General features: G+C 43.3%; 1 protein-coding gene across 1 annotated transcript in view; it reads left to right on the plus strand.

The window, feature by feature from the left end:
* Nucleotides 1–15,605, plus strand: part of LOC109899693 (PDZ domain-containing protein 8-like) — a 64,577-nt gene that overhangs the window by 15,202 nt on the left and 33,770 nt on the right. The window contains exon 2 of the mRNA XM_020495136.2: nucleotides 11,334–11,462. Coding sequence (XP_020350725.1) covers nucleotides 11,334–11,462 — 129 coding nt within the window. The remainder of the gene's footprint in view (nucleotides 1–11,333; nucleotides 11,463–15,605) is intronic.

Raw genomic sequence — 15,605 nt, forward strand, 5'->3', positions numbered from 1 at the left:
AATCCATCCACCTGACGTGTGGCATATCAAGAAGCTGATTAAACAGCATGATCATTACACAGGTGCACCTTGTGCTGGGAACAGTAAAAGGCCACTCTAAAATATGCAGTTTTGCCACATGTTTTGATGGAGCGTGCAATTGGCATGCTGACTGCAGGAATATCCATCAGACCTGTTGCCAGATAATTCAATGTTAATTTCTCTACCATAAGCCGCCGCCAACATCATTTTAGAGAATTTGGCAGTACGTCCAACCGGCCTCACAACCGCAGACCAAGTGTAACTACGCCATCCTATGGTCTCCACATCCGGCTTCTTCACCTGCGGGATCGTCTGAGACCAGGTGCAGCTGATGAAACTGTTGGCACAACCGAAGAATTTCTGCATAAACTGTCAGAAGCCTTTTCAGGGAAGCTCATCTGTGTGCTTGTCATCCTCACCAGGGTGTTGACCTGACTTCAGTTTAGTGTCGTAACCGACTACAGTGGGCAAATTCTCACCTTTGATGGACACTGGCACGCTGGAGAAGTGTGCGCTTCATGGAGGAATTCCTGTTTCAACTGTACCGGGCAGGATGTATGGCATTGTTTGGGTGAGCGACTTGCTGATGACCATGTTAACAGAGTGCCCCGTGGTGGGGTTATGGTATGGGGAGGCATAAGCTACCGACATCAAAAACCATTGCATTTTATCGATCGCAATTTGAATGCACAGAGATACCGTGACGAGATCCTGAGGCCCATTGCTGTGCCATTCATCCACCGCCATCACCTCATGTTTCAACATGATAATGCACATCCCCATGTCAGAAGGATCTGTACACAATTCCTGGAAACTGAAAATGTCCCACTTCTTCCATGGCCTACATGTCACCCATTGAGGGTGTTTGGGATGCTCTGGATCGACATGTATGACATCGTTTTCCAGTTCCCGCCAATATCCATCAACTTCACACAACCATTTTGAAGAGGAGAGGGACAACATTCCACAGGCAACAATCAACAACCTGATCAACTCTATGCGAAGGAGATTGCTTTGTATGGAGCAAATGGTGGTCACACCAGATACTGACTGGTTTAATGAGCCCCACCCCTACCTTACTTTTAAAAAGAATCTGTGACCAACAGATGCACATCTTTATTCCCAGTCATGTGAAATCCATTGATTTAGGGCCTAATTTATTTCTTTAAATTGACAAATTTCCTTATAAACTAACATTTGTTCAGTGTAGTTAGTTTTTCTTTTACTGCTGTATGTACGGGAAACGCATGGTATAGATTGTCCAACAAAATGCTTACTTGCAGGTTCCTTATCGACAATGCAACAACAATAACAAATAATTCAAGATAAGACTACGACCATAAAGTTAATTGCATTGGAATATGTTTTTTTGTTTGTTGGCATAAGTATAATACAGGAAGGTACAATTTATAGTCTAGTTTAATGTTTACACATGTATTAGGGAAAGGGGCCAAGTGTATAAATTGAGCAGTATATGAAGATTCTGGTAGCAGCAGTTGTGGTGTATCTGTTTGGGTGTGTGCATGGGTGCTAAGGTTTGGAGAATCAGCAGGTGGTCAGTCCAGTTCAAGTGTTCAGCACTCTAATGGATTGTAGATAGAAACTGTATCTGAGCCTATTGGTATCAGACCTCATGCTCCGATAGCATCTGCCTGACAGTAAGGGAGAGAACAGCTCGTGGCTGGCATGTGTGGGGTCCTTGATGAGGCTGCATGCCTTCCTCAGGCACTGTTTCGAGTAGATGTCCTGGATGGGTGGGAGCACGGTATTAACTATGGCTGTATCCGAGTAAAAAAAAAAAAGAAAGTTGTCTGTTCTTCTGACGAATCGATTGTTTGAAATTTTAAAACGTATATTTTTTAAAGTATTTTTGGCAAGCCATATGTTTGGCTACTGTGCTTGTCTGATGCGTTAAGCACTGTGCATAAGATGAAGACACAGGTCAATATAGCCTAACTAGAAGGAGAAAAAAATAATAATCCCGGCCGTTCTCCTCCCGCTGCCCTCTGCTGCTGGCCTTCGCAGATTCTACCATTATGCTCCTGATGTTGCCGGTAATCAGCTACACCAGCATTCGGCAACCTTTTCCAGTTGGAGTGCCAATTTATCGTACAATTTCTACTGATCTGCATGCCAATTAATTTATTCCTTTATAATGTCTTCATATCTCAAAATCAATGTTATGTGGTTAATCAATTATATCTAAATTATTCAAATCTAAAAGGAACATCTATTGCCATATAAAAATAGCCTATAAAGCCAACAAATAAAAATGTTGAAGGTAGAAAATATCCTGATAAATATCCTGTAAATCACATTGGCTACTCATGGAACTTTTAAATATTGTGTCAACTATTGTATTAACTTCGTCTGGCCCGAAGCTCGTGCTAGCAAACTTGCAACATTGTATGAAATATTCTGGACCCTCAGAGTTTCCGGGGCCAATAAGCTCGGGACAGACACACAGCTGTAGGCTATTTTGCGCAAGGGAAAATAAGTAATCTGGTAGGCCTACACTATATATACAAAAGTATGTGGACACTCCTTCAAATTAGTGGATTCGGGCTATTACAACCTAACCTGTTGCTGACAGGTGTATAAAATCGAGCACACAGCCATGCAATCTCCATAGACAAACAGGCAGTAAAATGGCCTTAATGAGTTACTTTCAACGTGGCACCAGCATAGGATGGCACCTTTCCAACAAGTCAGTCAAATTTCTGCCCTGCTAGAGCTGCCTCTGTCAACTGTAAATGCTGTTATTGTGAAGTAGAAAGTGGTAGGCCACGCAAGCTCACAGAACGGCACCACCGTGTGCTGCAGCGCGCAACAATTGTCTGTCCTCAGTTGACACTCTCTACCGAGTTCCAAACTGCCTCTGGAGTTTCATGAAATGATGTTGGAACACTGCATAGCTGTTTTCAGGTCTCTCCAGAGATGTTCGATGGGGTTCAAGTCCGGGCTCCGGCTGGTCCACTCAAACATATACATAGTCTTGTCCCGAAGCCACTCCTGTGTTGTCTTGGCTGTGTGCTTAGGATCATTGTCCTGTTGGAAGGTGAACCTTCGCCCCATTCTGAGGTCCTGAGTGCTCTGGAGCAAGTTTTCATCAAGGATTTCTCGGTACTTTGCCCAGTTCATCTTTCCTTTGATCCTGACTAGTGTCGCCACAGCATGATGCTGCCACCTCCATGCTTCACCGTAGGGATGGTTCCAGGTTTGGGCTCCCGCGTGGCGCAGTGGTCAAAGGCACTGCATCTCAGTGCTAGAGGCACTGAGACACCCTGGTGGCACTACAGACACCCTGGTTCGATTCCAGGCTGTATCACAACTGGCCGTGATTGGGAGTTCCATAGGGCGGTGCACAATTGGCCCTGCGTTGTCACGGTTTGGCAGGTGTAGGCCGTCATTGGAAGTAAGAATTTGTTCTTAACTGACTTGCCTAGTTAAATAAAGGTTTTTAAAAAATCCTCCAGACATGACGCTTGACATTCAGGCCAAAGAGTTCAATCTTAATTTAATCCGACCAGAGAATCTTGTTTCTCATGGTCTGAGAGTCTTGACGTGCCTTTTTGGCAAACACACGGGCTGTCGTGCCTTTTCCTGAGGAGTGGCTTCTTCTGGCTGAGTGCTGCATATATGGGAGAACCTTCCAGAAGGACAACAATGTCCACACAGGAATTCTAGAGCGCTTTCAGTGACCACCGGGTTATTGTCACCTCCCTGACCAAGGCCCTTCTCCCCCAATTGCGCAGTAAGGCTGGGCGGCCAGCTCTAGGAAGAGTCTTGGTGGTTCCTAACTTGGAGGCCAGTGTGTTCTTGGGGACCTTCAGTGCTGCAGAAATGTTTTGGTACCCTTCCCCAGATCTGTGCGTCGACACAATCCTGTCTCGGAGCTATACTGACAATTCCTTCGCTCTTATGGCTTGGTTTTTGCTCTGACATGCACTGTCAACTTTGGGAACTTATATCGACAAGTGTGTGCCTTTCCAAATCATGTCCAATCAATTGAATTTACCACAGGTGGACTCCAAGTTGTAGAGACTTCTGAAGGATGATCAAGAGAAACAGGATGCACCCGAGCTCAATTTCGAGTCTCATAGCAAATACTTGGGTAAATAAGGTATTTCTGTTTTTTATTTTTAATACGTTTAGAAAAACAAACAGTTTTTGCTTTGTCATTGTGGGATATTGTGTGTAGATTACAATGGAATTTTTAGTGATTGAATCCATTTTAGAATAAGGCTGTAACTTAACAAAATGGCTGTAACAAAACAAAGAGTCTAATTACTTTCCGAAGGCACTTTATTTGCAACTGCTCAACTAAAAACATATTTATCGACCAAACAATCGACCAGTCAACTAAATGGGGTCAGCCATAATGTCAACATGGAAGGTAAATGGGATTTCAAGATATTGAATTTGGACAATGCTAGATAAGAAAATATCAGTGTTAGCTGTGAATTTCAAAACAAATCAAATGTTATTTGTCACATGCGCCGAATACAACAGACCTTACAGTGAAATGCTTACTTACAAGTCCTTAACCAAAAATGCAGTTTTAAGAAAATTACCCCCCCCACCCCCTTAGTAGTCAGTCTTATGTGTTGTGGGTAGAAGCTGTTTAGAAGTCTCTTGGACCTAGAATTGGCTCTCCGGTACTGCTTGCCGTGTGGCAGCAGAGAGAACAGTCTATGACTTGGGTGGCTGGAGTCTTTGACAATTTTAGGGCCTCTGACACCGCCTGGTATAGAGGTCCTGGATGGCAGGAATCTTGGCCCCAGTGATGTAATGGGCCATACGCACTATCCTCTGTAGCGCCTTATGGTTGCATCACTGCCTGCCATATCAGACGGTGATGCAACCGGTCAGGATGCTCTCGATGGTGCAGCTGAAGAACCTTTTGAGGATCTGGGGACCCATGCCAAATCTTTTCAGTTTCCTGAGGGGGACAAGGTTTTGTCGTGGCTTCTTCACGACTATCTTGGTGTGCTTGGACCATGTTAGTTTGATGGTGATGTGGACGCCAAAGAACTTGAAGCTCTCAACCTGCTTCACTACATGAGAAAGGGGAGTTCTCAGTCCTCCTTTTCCTGTAGTCCACAATCAATAAAATGTATTTATAAAGCCCTTCTAACATCAGCTGATGTCACAAAGTGCTGTACAGAATCCCAGCCTAAAACCCCAAACAGCAAGCATTGCAGGTGTAGAAGCACGGTGGCTAGGAAAAACTCCCTAGAAAGGCCAGAACCTAGGAAGAAACCTAGAGAGGAACCAGGCTATGAGGAGATTATAACAGAACATGGCCAAGATGTTCAAATATTCATAGATGACCAGCAGTGTCGAATAATAATGATCACGGTGGTTGTAGAGGGTGCAACAGGTCAGCACCTCAGGAGTAAATGTGAGTTGGCTTTTCATAGCCGATCATTCAGAGAATCTCTACCGCACCTGCTGTTTCTAGAGAGTTGATAACAGCATGTATGGGACAAGGTAGTACGTCCAGTGAACAGGCCAGGGTTCCATAGCCACAGGCAGATCATTTGAAACTTGAGCAGCATCACGACTTGGTGTACTGGCGACACCAAGGAGTCATCAGGCCAGGTAGTCCTGAGGCATGGTCCTAGGCCTCTGGTCCTCCAAGAGAGAGAAAGTGAGAGAGAAAGAATTAGAGGGCGTACTTAAATTCACACAGGACACTTGCTAAGACAATTTAAATACTCCAGATATTAACAGACTGACCCTAGCCCCCGACACACAAACTATTGCAGCATAAATACTGGAGGCTGAGACAGGAGGGAGACCCTGTGGCCCCGTCCGACGTTCCCCCCGGACAGGGCCAATCAGGCAAGATATAACCCCACCCACTTTGCCAAAGCGCAGTCCCCATGCCACTAGAGGGATATCTTCAACCACCAACCTATAATCACGAGACAAGGCTGAGTATAGTCCACGAAGATCTCCCCCACGTCACAAACCGTGGGGGTGGGGGGGGGCGCCAAACAGGACAGGAAGATCACGTCATTGACTCAACCCACTCAAGTGACACACCCCTCCTAGGGATGGAATGGAAGAGCACCAATAAACCAGTGACTCAGCCCCTGTAATAGGGTTTGAGGCAGATAATCCGAGTGGAGAGATGGGAACCGGCCAGGCAGAGACACCAAGGGCAGTTCGTTGCTCCAATGCCTTTCCGTTCACCTTCACACTCCTGTGCCAGACTACACTCAATCATAGGACCTACTGAAGAGATGAGTCTTCAATAAAGACTTAAAGGTTGAGACAGAGTCTGTGTCTTTCACATCGATAGGCAGACCATTCCATGAAAATGTAGCTCTATAGGAGAAAGCCCTGCCTCTAGCTGTTTGCTTAGAAATTCTAGGGACAGTAAGGAGGCCTGTTACCATAGCGTATGTGTAGGTATGTACGGCAGGACCAAATCTGAAATGTAATGTAATGCTTTGTAGGTTAGCAGTAAAACCTTGGAATCAGCCCTAGCCTTAACTTCTTATGGCTGGGGGCAGTATTGAGTAGCTTTGATGAATAAGGTGCCTAGAGGAAACTGCCTGCTACTCAGTCCCAGTTGCTAATATATGCATATATAACAAAACTCATATGACAGACAAAAACCTGAGAAAAAATCCAACCAGGAAGTGGGAAATCTGAGGTTGGACCAACTCCTACCCTATTGAAGATACAGTGGGATATTGCTCATGTTGCACTTCCTAAGGCTTCCACTAGTTGTCAACAGTCTTCAGAACCTTGTTTGATGCTTCTTATGTAAAGGAGAGGCTCATAAGGGCTCTGAGTCAGTGGTCTGGCAGAGTGCCACAAGCTCGTGACGCTCGTTCACGTGAGAGGTAGCTCGCATTCCATTGCATTTCTGAAGACAAAGGAATTCTCCGGTTGGAACATTATTGATGATTTATGTTAAAAACATCCTAAAGATTGATTCTATACATCGTTTGACATGTTTCTGCGGACTGTAATGGAACTTTTTGACATTTCGTCTGCTCCTAGTGGACGCCCTTCGTGAGTTTGGATTTGTTTACAAAACGTTCTAACAAAAGTAGCTGTTTGGACATAAATTATGGACATTATCAAACAAAACAAACATTTATTGTGGAACTGGGATTCCTGGGAGTGCATTCTGATGACGATCATCAAAGGTAAGTGAATATTTATAATGTTATTTCTGACTTCTGTTGACTGCACAATATGGCGGATATATTTTTGGCTTGTTCAGTCTCTGAGCGCCGTACTCAGATTATTGCATGGTTTGCTTTTTCCATAAGGTTTTTTGAAATCTGACAGTGGTTGCATTAAGGAGAAGTGTATCTAAAATTCCATGCATAACACTTGTATTTGGATTAACATTTATTATGAGTATTTCTGTAAATTGATGTGGCTCTCTGCAAAATCACCTGATGTTTTTGGAACTACTGAACAATGAGCAAATGTATACTGAGATTTTTTATATAAATATGAACTCTACCGAACAAAACATACATGTATTATGTAACATGAAGTCCTATGAGTGTCATCTGATGAAGATCATCAAAGGTTAGTGATTAATTGTATCTCTTAGTGATTTTTGTGACTCCTCTCTTTGGCTGGAAAAATTGCTGTTTTTCTGTGACTTGGTTCTGACCTAACAATCGTTTGTGTTGCTTTCGCCGTAAAGCCTATTTGAAATCGGACACTGTGGTGGGATTAACAAGGAGTGCAAATTTAAAATGGTTTGAAATGCTTCTATGTTTGAGGAATTTTGATTATGGGATTTCTATTGTTTTGAATTTGGTGCCCTGCACTTTCACTGGCTGTTGTCATATCGATCCCGTTAGCGGGAAGTTTAAGAAGTTTAACAGGAAGCCAGTGTAGAGGGGGCTAGCACTGGAGTAATATGATCTTTTTTTTGGGGTTCTAGCCAAGATTCTAGCAGCTGTGTTTAGCACTAACTGAAGTTTTTTTAGTGCTTCATCCGGATAGGTGGAAAGTAGAGCATTGCAATTGTCTAATCTAGAAGTGACAAAAGCATGGATTATATTTTCTGCATAATTTCTGGACAGAAAGCTTCTGATTTTTGCAATGTTAGATAGATGGAATAAAGCTGTCCTTGAAACAGTCTTGATATGTTGGTCAAAAGAGATCAGGGTCCAGAGTAACTCCGAGGACTGTACAACCATCAAGATAAATTGTCAGATTCAACAGAAGAGTTCTTTGTTTCTTGAGACCTAGAACAAGCATCTGTGTCTGAGTTCAAAAGTAGACCTCTCCTTTTGTCTTGATCACATTAAGGGAGAGGTGGTTCTTCTTGCACCACACGGTCAGGTCTCATTGTTATCGGTGATCAGGCCAACCACTGTTGTGTCATCGACAAACTTAATGATTGTGTTGGAGTTGTGCCTGGCCATGCAGTCATGAGTGAACGGGGAGTACAGGAGGGGACTGAGCACGCACCCCTGAGGGGCCCCCGTGTTGAGGATAAGCATGGCAGATATTGTTACCTACCCTTACCACTGTAGTCCATGAACAGCATTCTCACATAAGTGTTCCTTTTGTCCAGGTGTGAAAGGGCAGTGTGGAGTGCAATTGAGATTGCATCATCTGTGGATCTGTTGATGCGGTTTGCAAATTGGAGTGCGTCAAGGGTTTCTGGTCTAATGGTGGTGTATTGAGCCATGACCAGCCTTTCAAAGCATTTCATGGCTACAGACGTGAGTGCTACGGGTCGCTAGTCATTTAGGCAGGTTACCTTAGTCCCTGTGCCCAAGAACACTATGGTGATCTGTTTGAAACATGTAGGTTTTACAAACTCGGCCAGGGAGAGGTTGAAAATGTCAGTGAAGATACTTGCCAGTTGGTCAGTGCATGCTCGGAGTACACGTTCTGGTAATCCGTCTGGCCCTGTGGCCTTGTTAATGTTGACCTGTTTTAAAGGTCTTACTCACATCAGCTGCAGAGAGCGTGATCCCACAGTCGTCCGGAACAGCTGATGCTCTCCTGCAAGTTTCAGTGTTACTTGCCTCGATGCGAGCATAGAATTCATTTAGCTCGTCTGGTAGGCTCGTGTCACTTGGCAGCTCTCGGCTGGTCTTCCCTTTGTAGTTTGTAATAGTTTGCGAGCCCTGCCACATCCAACGAGCGTCGGAGCCGGTATAGTATGATTCGATCTTAGTCCTTTGCCTGTTTGGTGGTTCGTCGGAGTGCATCGCGGTATTTCCTATAAGCTTCCGGGTTAGATTCCTGCTCCTTGAAAGCGGCAGCTCTACTCTGTGTGAATGTTGCCTATAATCCATGGCTTCTGTTTGGGGTATCTACGTACAGTCACTGTGGGAATGACGTCCTCGATGCACTTATCGATAAAGCCAGTGACTGATATGGTGTACTTTTCAACGTCATCGTAAGAATCCCAAAACATATATTCCAGTCTGTGCTAGCAAAACAGTCCTGTAGCTTAGCATCTGCTTCATCTAACCACTTTTTTATAGACTGGTGCTTCCTGCTTTAATTTTTGCTTGTAAGCAGGAATCAGGAGGATACAATTATGGTCAGATTTGCCAAATGGAAGGTGGGGTAGAGCTTTGTTCGCGTCTCTGTGTGGAGTAAAGGTGGTCTATTTTCTTTCCCTCTGGTTGGACATTGACTTGCTGATTGAGATTTTAAGTTTCCCTGCTTTGACTTTTGGAGATGAGTTGGGCTCACGGAACTAGAATGAGTTATACTTTTTTTCTATTCAATACGTCTATGGTTAGGCTAGCTCACATCTTCCATGTTAGATTATTATGAACAGTTACACAAAATCTTATCTGGTTTAGAATGCGAGGGGCTTCAGGCTAGAAATAGCATCAGGGGCCAAAAATAAAGGCATACGTGTGGTCCCAAACAGCATGATGTTCTTAATTACAATGAGTAAAGGGAGTTGCACACTGTATATTCAAGCTCCCAGTAATTTATTGGGTGAACCACCAACGTTTCTGCGTCACTGTTTTGCGCAGTTGGTGCTTTATCCAATTAATTACTGGAAGCTTGTATATGGAGTGTGAGGCTCTCTTATTTAATAGCATACAGTTTACTCACCATTAGTCAGCACCTCAAATAACTATTTTGGGTGAGGGCCAGCTCATGCTTTTTATTACCTAATTACAACAACCCATTATTTACGGTTTAACCATCTGCCTTACTGCTGCTTTTAGCCAATGACTACACCCAATTGCGGAAGTCACAGTGCTGGGACCAAACATTTTGTGAGGGTGTCTGTGTGTATGGTCAGGGAGAGAGGTTGTGCGAGCAACGGGCAGGAGAACGTCATGTTCGGAGAGTGGGCCAGTGTGTGAGTAGAAGAGTGTGAGCTAGGGCGAGCCTGAGAGATGGAGAGCCAAGCTGTGAGTGTCTTTCTCAGCCCCGCATTGGTTGAGGTCAGCCTCCCTGCTGTGGAGCGAGAGCAGGAAACAACCAGGGTTTGTTAGATAATCTGATCCCAGCAGGATATGGATTTCCTCCTGCCTTTCCTACCTGCCAACTGGAACAGTGGGGCTCCTGTAGACGCTCCTATAGCATCTCCAACATTTCTTATCTATCTGTTCTCCGTCTTTCCCCTACTTTTCCTCATCTCACCATCTTCCTCATCTCTACATCATTCCTCCTTCATGTTTCAACTCCATATCCTCTCAATCTCTCCTTTTATTTCCTAAAATGTTTCTCTTTCTCTTTCTACTTCATCTCTTCTCATTGTCTTCTTCATTCCCTTTTCCAACCCATTCATTCTCTGAGCAAGGAAGTGCCCTTATTACTGTGTAATTATTCCTGTAATTACAATGTAACATATTACACAAATTTATTACACACATTGATTCAGTGCATTTTTTTTGTTTTGTGCCTTTTTATATCTGTAGTCCTATACTGTGTGGCTTTGTTTATGTGTAGGTATCGTGAATAAGCCGTCAATAGCAGCTTTAGCATGCGTTTTAGACTGGTTGTCTCTAGCTTTATCACTGAGCCTGTATTTCTGTCACTTAATAGAGACAATCCTGAGGATGCTGACAAAGTAGAAATGCTTAACGATTGTGTCTGTTAATCTGTTGCTGTGGGCTAACAGCAGATCATCCTCTGAAACGTATATGTTACCCCCAATGGAAAAGCCAGAGGCCTATGCTTCGATTGTCAAACATGGCTAAATTTTGTTTTCAGTTAGGCCCTGAGTTCTTTCAAGTGTAGAATTCCTCAGCAGTTATAGTCTCACTGAAATCACTAACAGTATACAACAAATGTATAATAATTTACTCATTGTTTACCTTTTTGTGTTTTTCCAGATACAAACCCTTCTTCCCGTTCCAAGTGCAACCTTCCATTGGATCCTCCGCCTGTGACTTGGACCTCTCTGTTCAGGACTCAGGATTGGTTGAGGGTCGGCTTAGAGTCACCCTCGTTGAATGTAGCAGGTAGGATGACTCATTCTTGGTCATATTTGAGAGGGGGGTGGGGTGGTATTTCCCTATGCATTACAGCAATCGCCCTTTTATCAGAGAATATATCAAATAATATAATTATACTCAAACTAAGTCAACCCTTCCCGTGTTGTATGTAGTTAGTGTTATGGTCCTAACAGGCCTATGAGACCATAAGAATGAAATGCTATTGATCATCATTATTAACTTCTTGCGTCGAGCCATCCCGGATCCGGGATCGTGAATACAGCCTCAAGCTCATTACCATAACGCAACGTTAACTATTCATGAAAATGGCAAATGAAATGAAATTAATATGCTAGCTCTCAAGCTTAGCCTTTCGTTAACAACACTGTCATCTCAGATTTTCAAAATATGCTTCTCAACCATAGCAAAACAAGCATTTGTGTAACAGCTAGCGTAGCATTTAGCGTTAGCATCAGCAGGCAACATTTTCACAAAAAAAACAGAAAATCATTCAAATAAAATCATTTACCTTTGAAGAACTTCAGATGTTTTCAATGAGGAGACTCTCAGTTAGATAGCAAATGCTCAGTTTTTCCTGAAAGATTATTTGTTTAGGAGAAATCGCTCCGTTTGGTGCGTCACGTTTGGCTACAAAAAAAAAAAGAAAAATCGCTCATCAAAATGCCGAACTTTTTTCCAAATTAACTCCATAATATCGACTGAAACATGGTAAACGTTGTTTAGAATCAATCCTCAAGGTGTTTTTCACATATCTCTTCATGATATATCGTTCGTTGAAAGCCTTCTCTCTCCTCTCAATCACTGGATGACTGCGTGCAGCTTGTAGATTACGCACCAGTTTAGACAAAGGACACCGGGCGGACCCCTGGTAAATGTAGTCTCTTATGGCCAATCTTCCAATGATATGCCTACAAATACGTCACAATGCTGCAGACACCTTGGAGAAACAATAGAAAGGGCAGGCTCATTCCCGGCGCATTCACAGCCATATAAGGAGACAATGGAAAACAGAGCCTCAAAAATTCTGCCCATTTCCTGTTTGAAGTTTCATCTTGGTTTCGCCTGTAGCATGAGTTCTGTGGCACTCACAGATAATATCTTTGCAGTTTTGGAAACGTTAGAGTGTTTTCTTTCCAAAGCTGCCAATTATATGCATAGTCGAGCATCTTTTCATGACAAAATATTGCGCTTAAAACGGGCACGTTTTTTTATCCATAAATTAAAAGAGCGCCCCCTATATCCAAGAAGTTAATAGTTCAACAGTACTGGTCTCCACAGCTTTTCTGCACAGGGATACTATATACTTTATGTAACACACACTATGTTCAGCACGTTTTATGCAGACTCATAAGGTAGGCCACCCACTGTGTGTATTCTAGCCTGGTTTGAGCTACTTGACAGGTTAGGATATCTTATGGTGAAAACCACTTTTATTACATTAAAAGGACCTAAGATGTCTGGACTATATCTTAACATTGCATTTGTCACTAGTATTTATGCTAGGTGTTCAAGCCTGCTCTTTATAAATAATCAAGGCCTTTTATTCTCTAGCCACAGAAAGGAAATGCAGCACTAATCAACTTAACCAGCAAGGCTACAAATTTACCAGGTGATTGACTTACCGCCTGCTCAAACGAACCTAATCCGTTTGGGTCGACAATGCCTACCACAGTTTCAGGCTGACTACACCGCTCACGTCGCAAAATCAATTTAGACATGCATGTTATTCAATTATTGCACCCACACTGCTCGTGCGCACCAATGAGCATCTGCGTTGCCAAGGGCTAAAATAGAAGTCAGTTCTATTTCTGATGCAGATCGTACTGCAAGTCCTGCCTCACCCATCTCCTCATTGATTTATAGAAGCAGCTATCCATGTGCCATCTCCTCATTGGTTACACCCACGTGGGTGACTGAAAGACGAACGAGGTCAGTGCCGGTAATGCACCTAATTTATAAAAGTTCCCAATCGCTATATAAAGTCAAGAGAAGAAAAAGCCTGGAAGGAGGAGAGATGACTAGAAACGATTTGGTTGACCATTTTATGTTTGGATTAATTGGCGGAGTAGAGGACCTTGTGCATTTCAGGTAAAATATCAACTCAATGTTTATATCCCAGGACAAATTAGCTAGCAACAGCAAGCTAGCTAAATAGGACAAATTAGCTAGCAAGTGCAAGCTAGCTAGCTAAATTGCCATATATGTTTAATACTTTTCAACCGGTCCCTAAATGAATATCATTGGTTCAGAGTTTGTTTTGACATTTTAACCTGCGTGTTGTGATCGCATTTGGTGTGGGGGGACAAAATACATTTATGCACGATGGCGCACGCGCGTAGCTGGTTTGGTTTCCATGTTAGAGGGCGCACTTAAAAAGCAGCCCTTTGTCTCGGGGTAGGTGATGTATCCCTTCACTAGTCTCCTCTCCCTTCCTGAAACACCCACTTCTGCACTGGGCTAGGGCTGTTGTGGTGACTGTTTCACCACCTCACCGACAGTCATGACCGCAGTAAAATTCCATGTGACTGTTGAGTCATGGTAATCTCCTCTTATGCACACTGGACATGCTTTAGTAGTACCCAACTTGCTAATGGCCTAATGGCCTGGTACTCAGGTCTCTATTGTCCCTCTAACCACTCTGACATCAATGCAAATGGTAACGAAACACAACAAAATGGAACAGTGCTTTCAAAGGCGATGATTAATTCAAAACACACATTGGCATATTAGGGCTTATACAGCCGCAGAGGCTTATGAGCGCAAGCATGAAATAAAAATCTGAATTATGACTCTGCCGTTATACAATATATAACCTACAGCATATTACACATGGCAGAAAAACAAGAAACTAAACTGATTTTAAGATGCCTTTGGTACATAATTGGTCTAGCCTATACTCCAAAATTAAACAAATTAGAATAATCGCTTTTGAGTGTGGACAGTTATTCATTTATTATTATTCATACCAGATGGTGTGATTACCTTATGCTACGTTCCAAAATGTCTATCCAAATCAAATTTGATTGCTCACATACAGATGTTAATGCAAGTGTAGCGAAATGCTTGTGCTTCTTGTTCCGACAGTGCAGTAATATCTAACAAGTACCCTAACAATTTCACATCTACCTTATACACACAAGTGTAAAGGAACTAATAAGAATATGTACATATAAATATATGGATGAGCGATGGCCTAAAGGCATAGGCATGATGCAGTAGATGGTATAGAGTACAGTATATACATATGAGATGAGTAATGTAGGGTATGTAAACATTATATAAACTGGTATTGTTTAAAGTGACTAGTGAAACATTTATTACATCCAATTTTTTATTATTAAAGTGGCTAGAGATTTGAGTCTGTATGTTGGCAGCAGCCACTCAATGTTAGTGATGTTTAACAATCTGATGGCCTTGAGATAGAAGCTGTTTTTCCAGTCTCTCGGTCCCAGCTTTGATGCACCTGTACTGACCTCACCTTCTGGATGATAGCGGGGTAAACAGGCAGTGGCTCGGGTGGTTGTTGTCCTTGATGATCTTTATGGCCTTCCTGTGACATTGGGTGGTGTAGGTGTCCTGGAGGGCAGGTACTTTCCTCCCGTGATGCATTGTGCCGACCTCACTACCCTTTGGAGAGCCTTACGGTTGTGGGCGGAGCAGTTGCCGTACCAGGCGGTGATACAGCCCGAAAGGATGCTCTTGATTGTGCATCTGTAAAAGTTTGAGTTTTCGGTGATGTGCCAAATTTCTTCAGTTGAAGAGGTGCTGTTGCGCCTTCACAACGCTGTCCTTGTGGGTGGACCATTTCAGTTTGTCTGTGATGTGTATGCCAAGGAACTTAAAACTTTCCACCTTCTCCACTACTGTCCCGTCGCTGTTTCCTGAAGTCCACGATCATCATTATCGTTTTGTTGACGTTGAATGTGAGGTTATTTTCCTGACACCACACTCCCAGTGCCCTCACCTCCTCCCTATAGGCTGTCTTGTCGTTGTTGGTAATCAAACCTACCACTATAGTGTCGTCTGCGAACTTGATTATTTGAGTTGGAGGTGTGCATGGCCACGCAGTCATGGGTGAACGGGGAGTACAGAAGAGGGCTGGGAACGCACCCTTGTGGGGCCCCAGTGTTGAGGATCAGTGGGGTGGAG

Source organism: Oncorhynchus kisutch, linkage group LG11 (genome assembly GCF_002021735.2).
Source record: "Oncorhynchus kisutch isolate 150728-3 linkage group LG11, Okis_V2, whole genome shotgun sequence".
Lineage (NCBI taxonomy): Eukaryota > Metazoa > Chordata > Actinopteri > Salmoniformes > Salmonidae > Oncorhynchus > Oncorhynchus kisutch.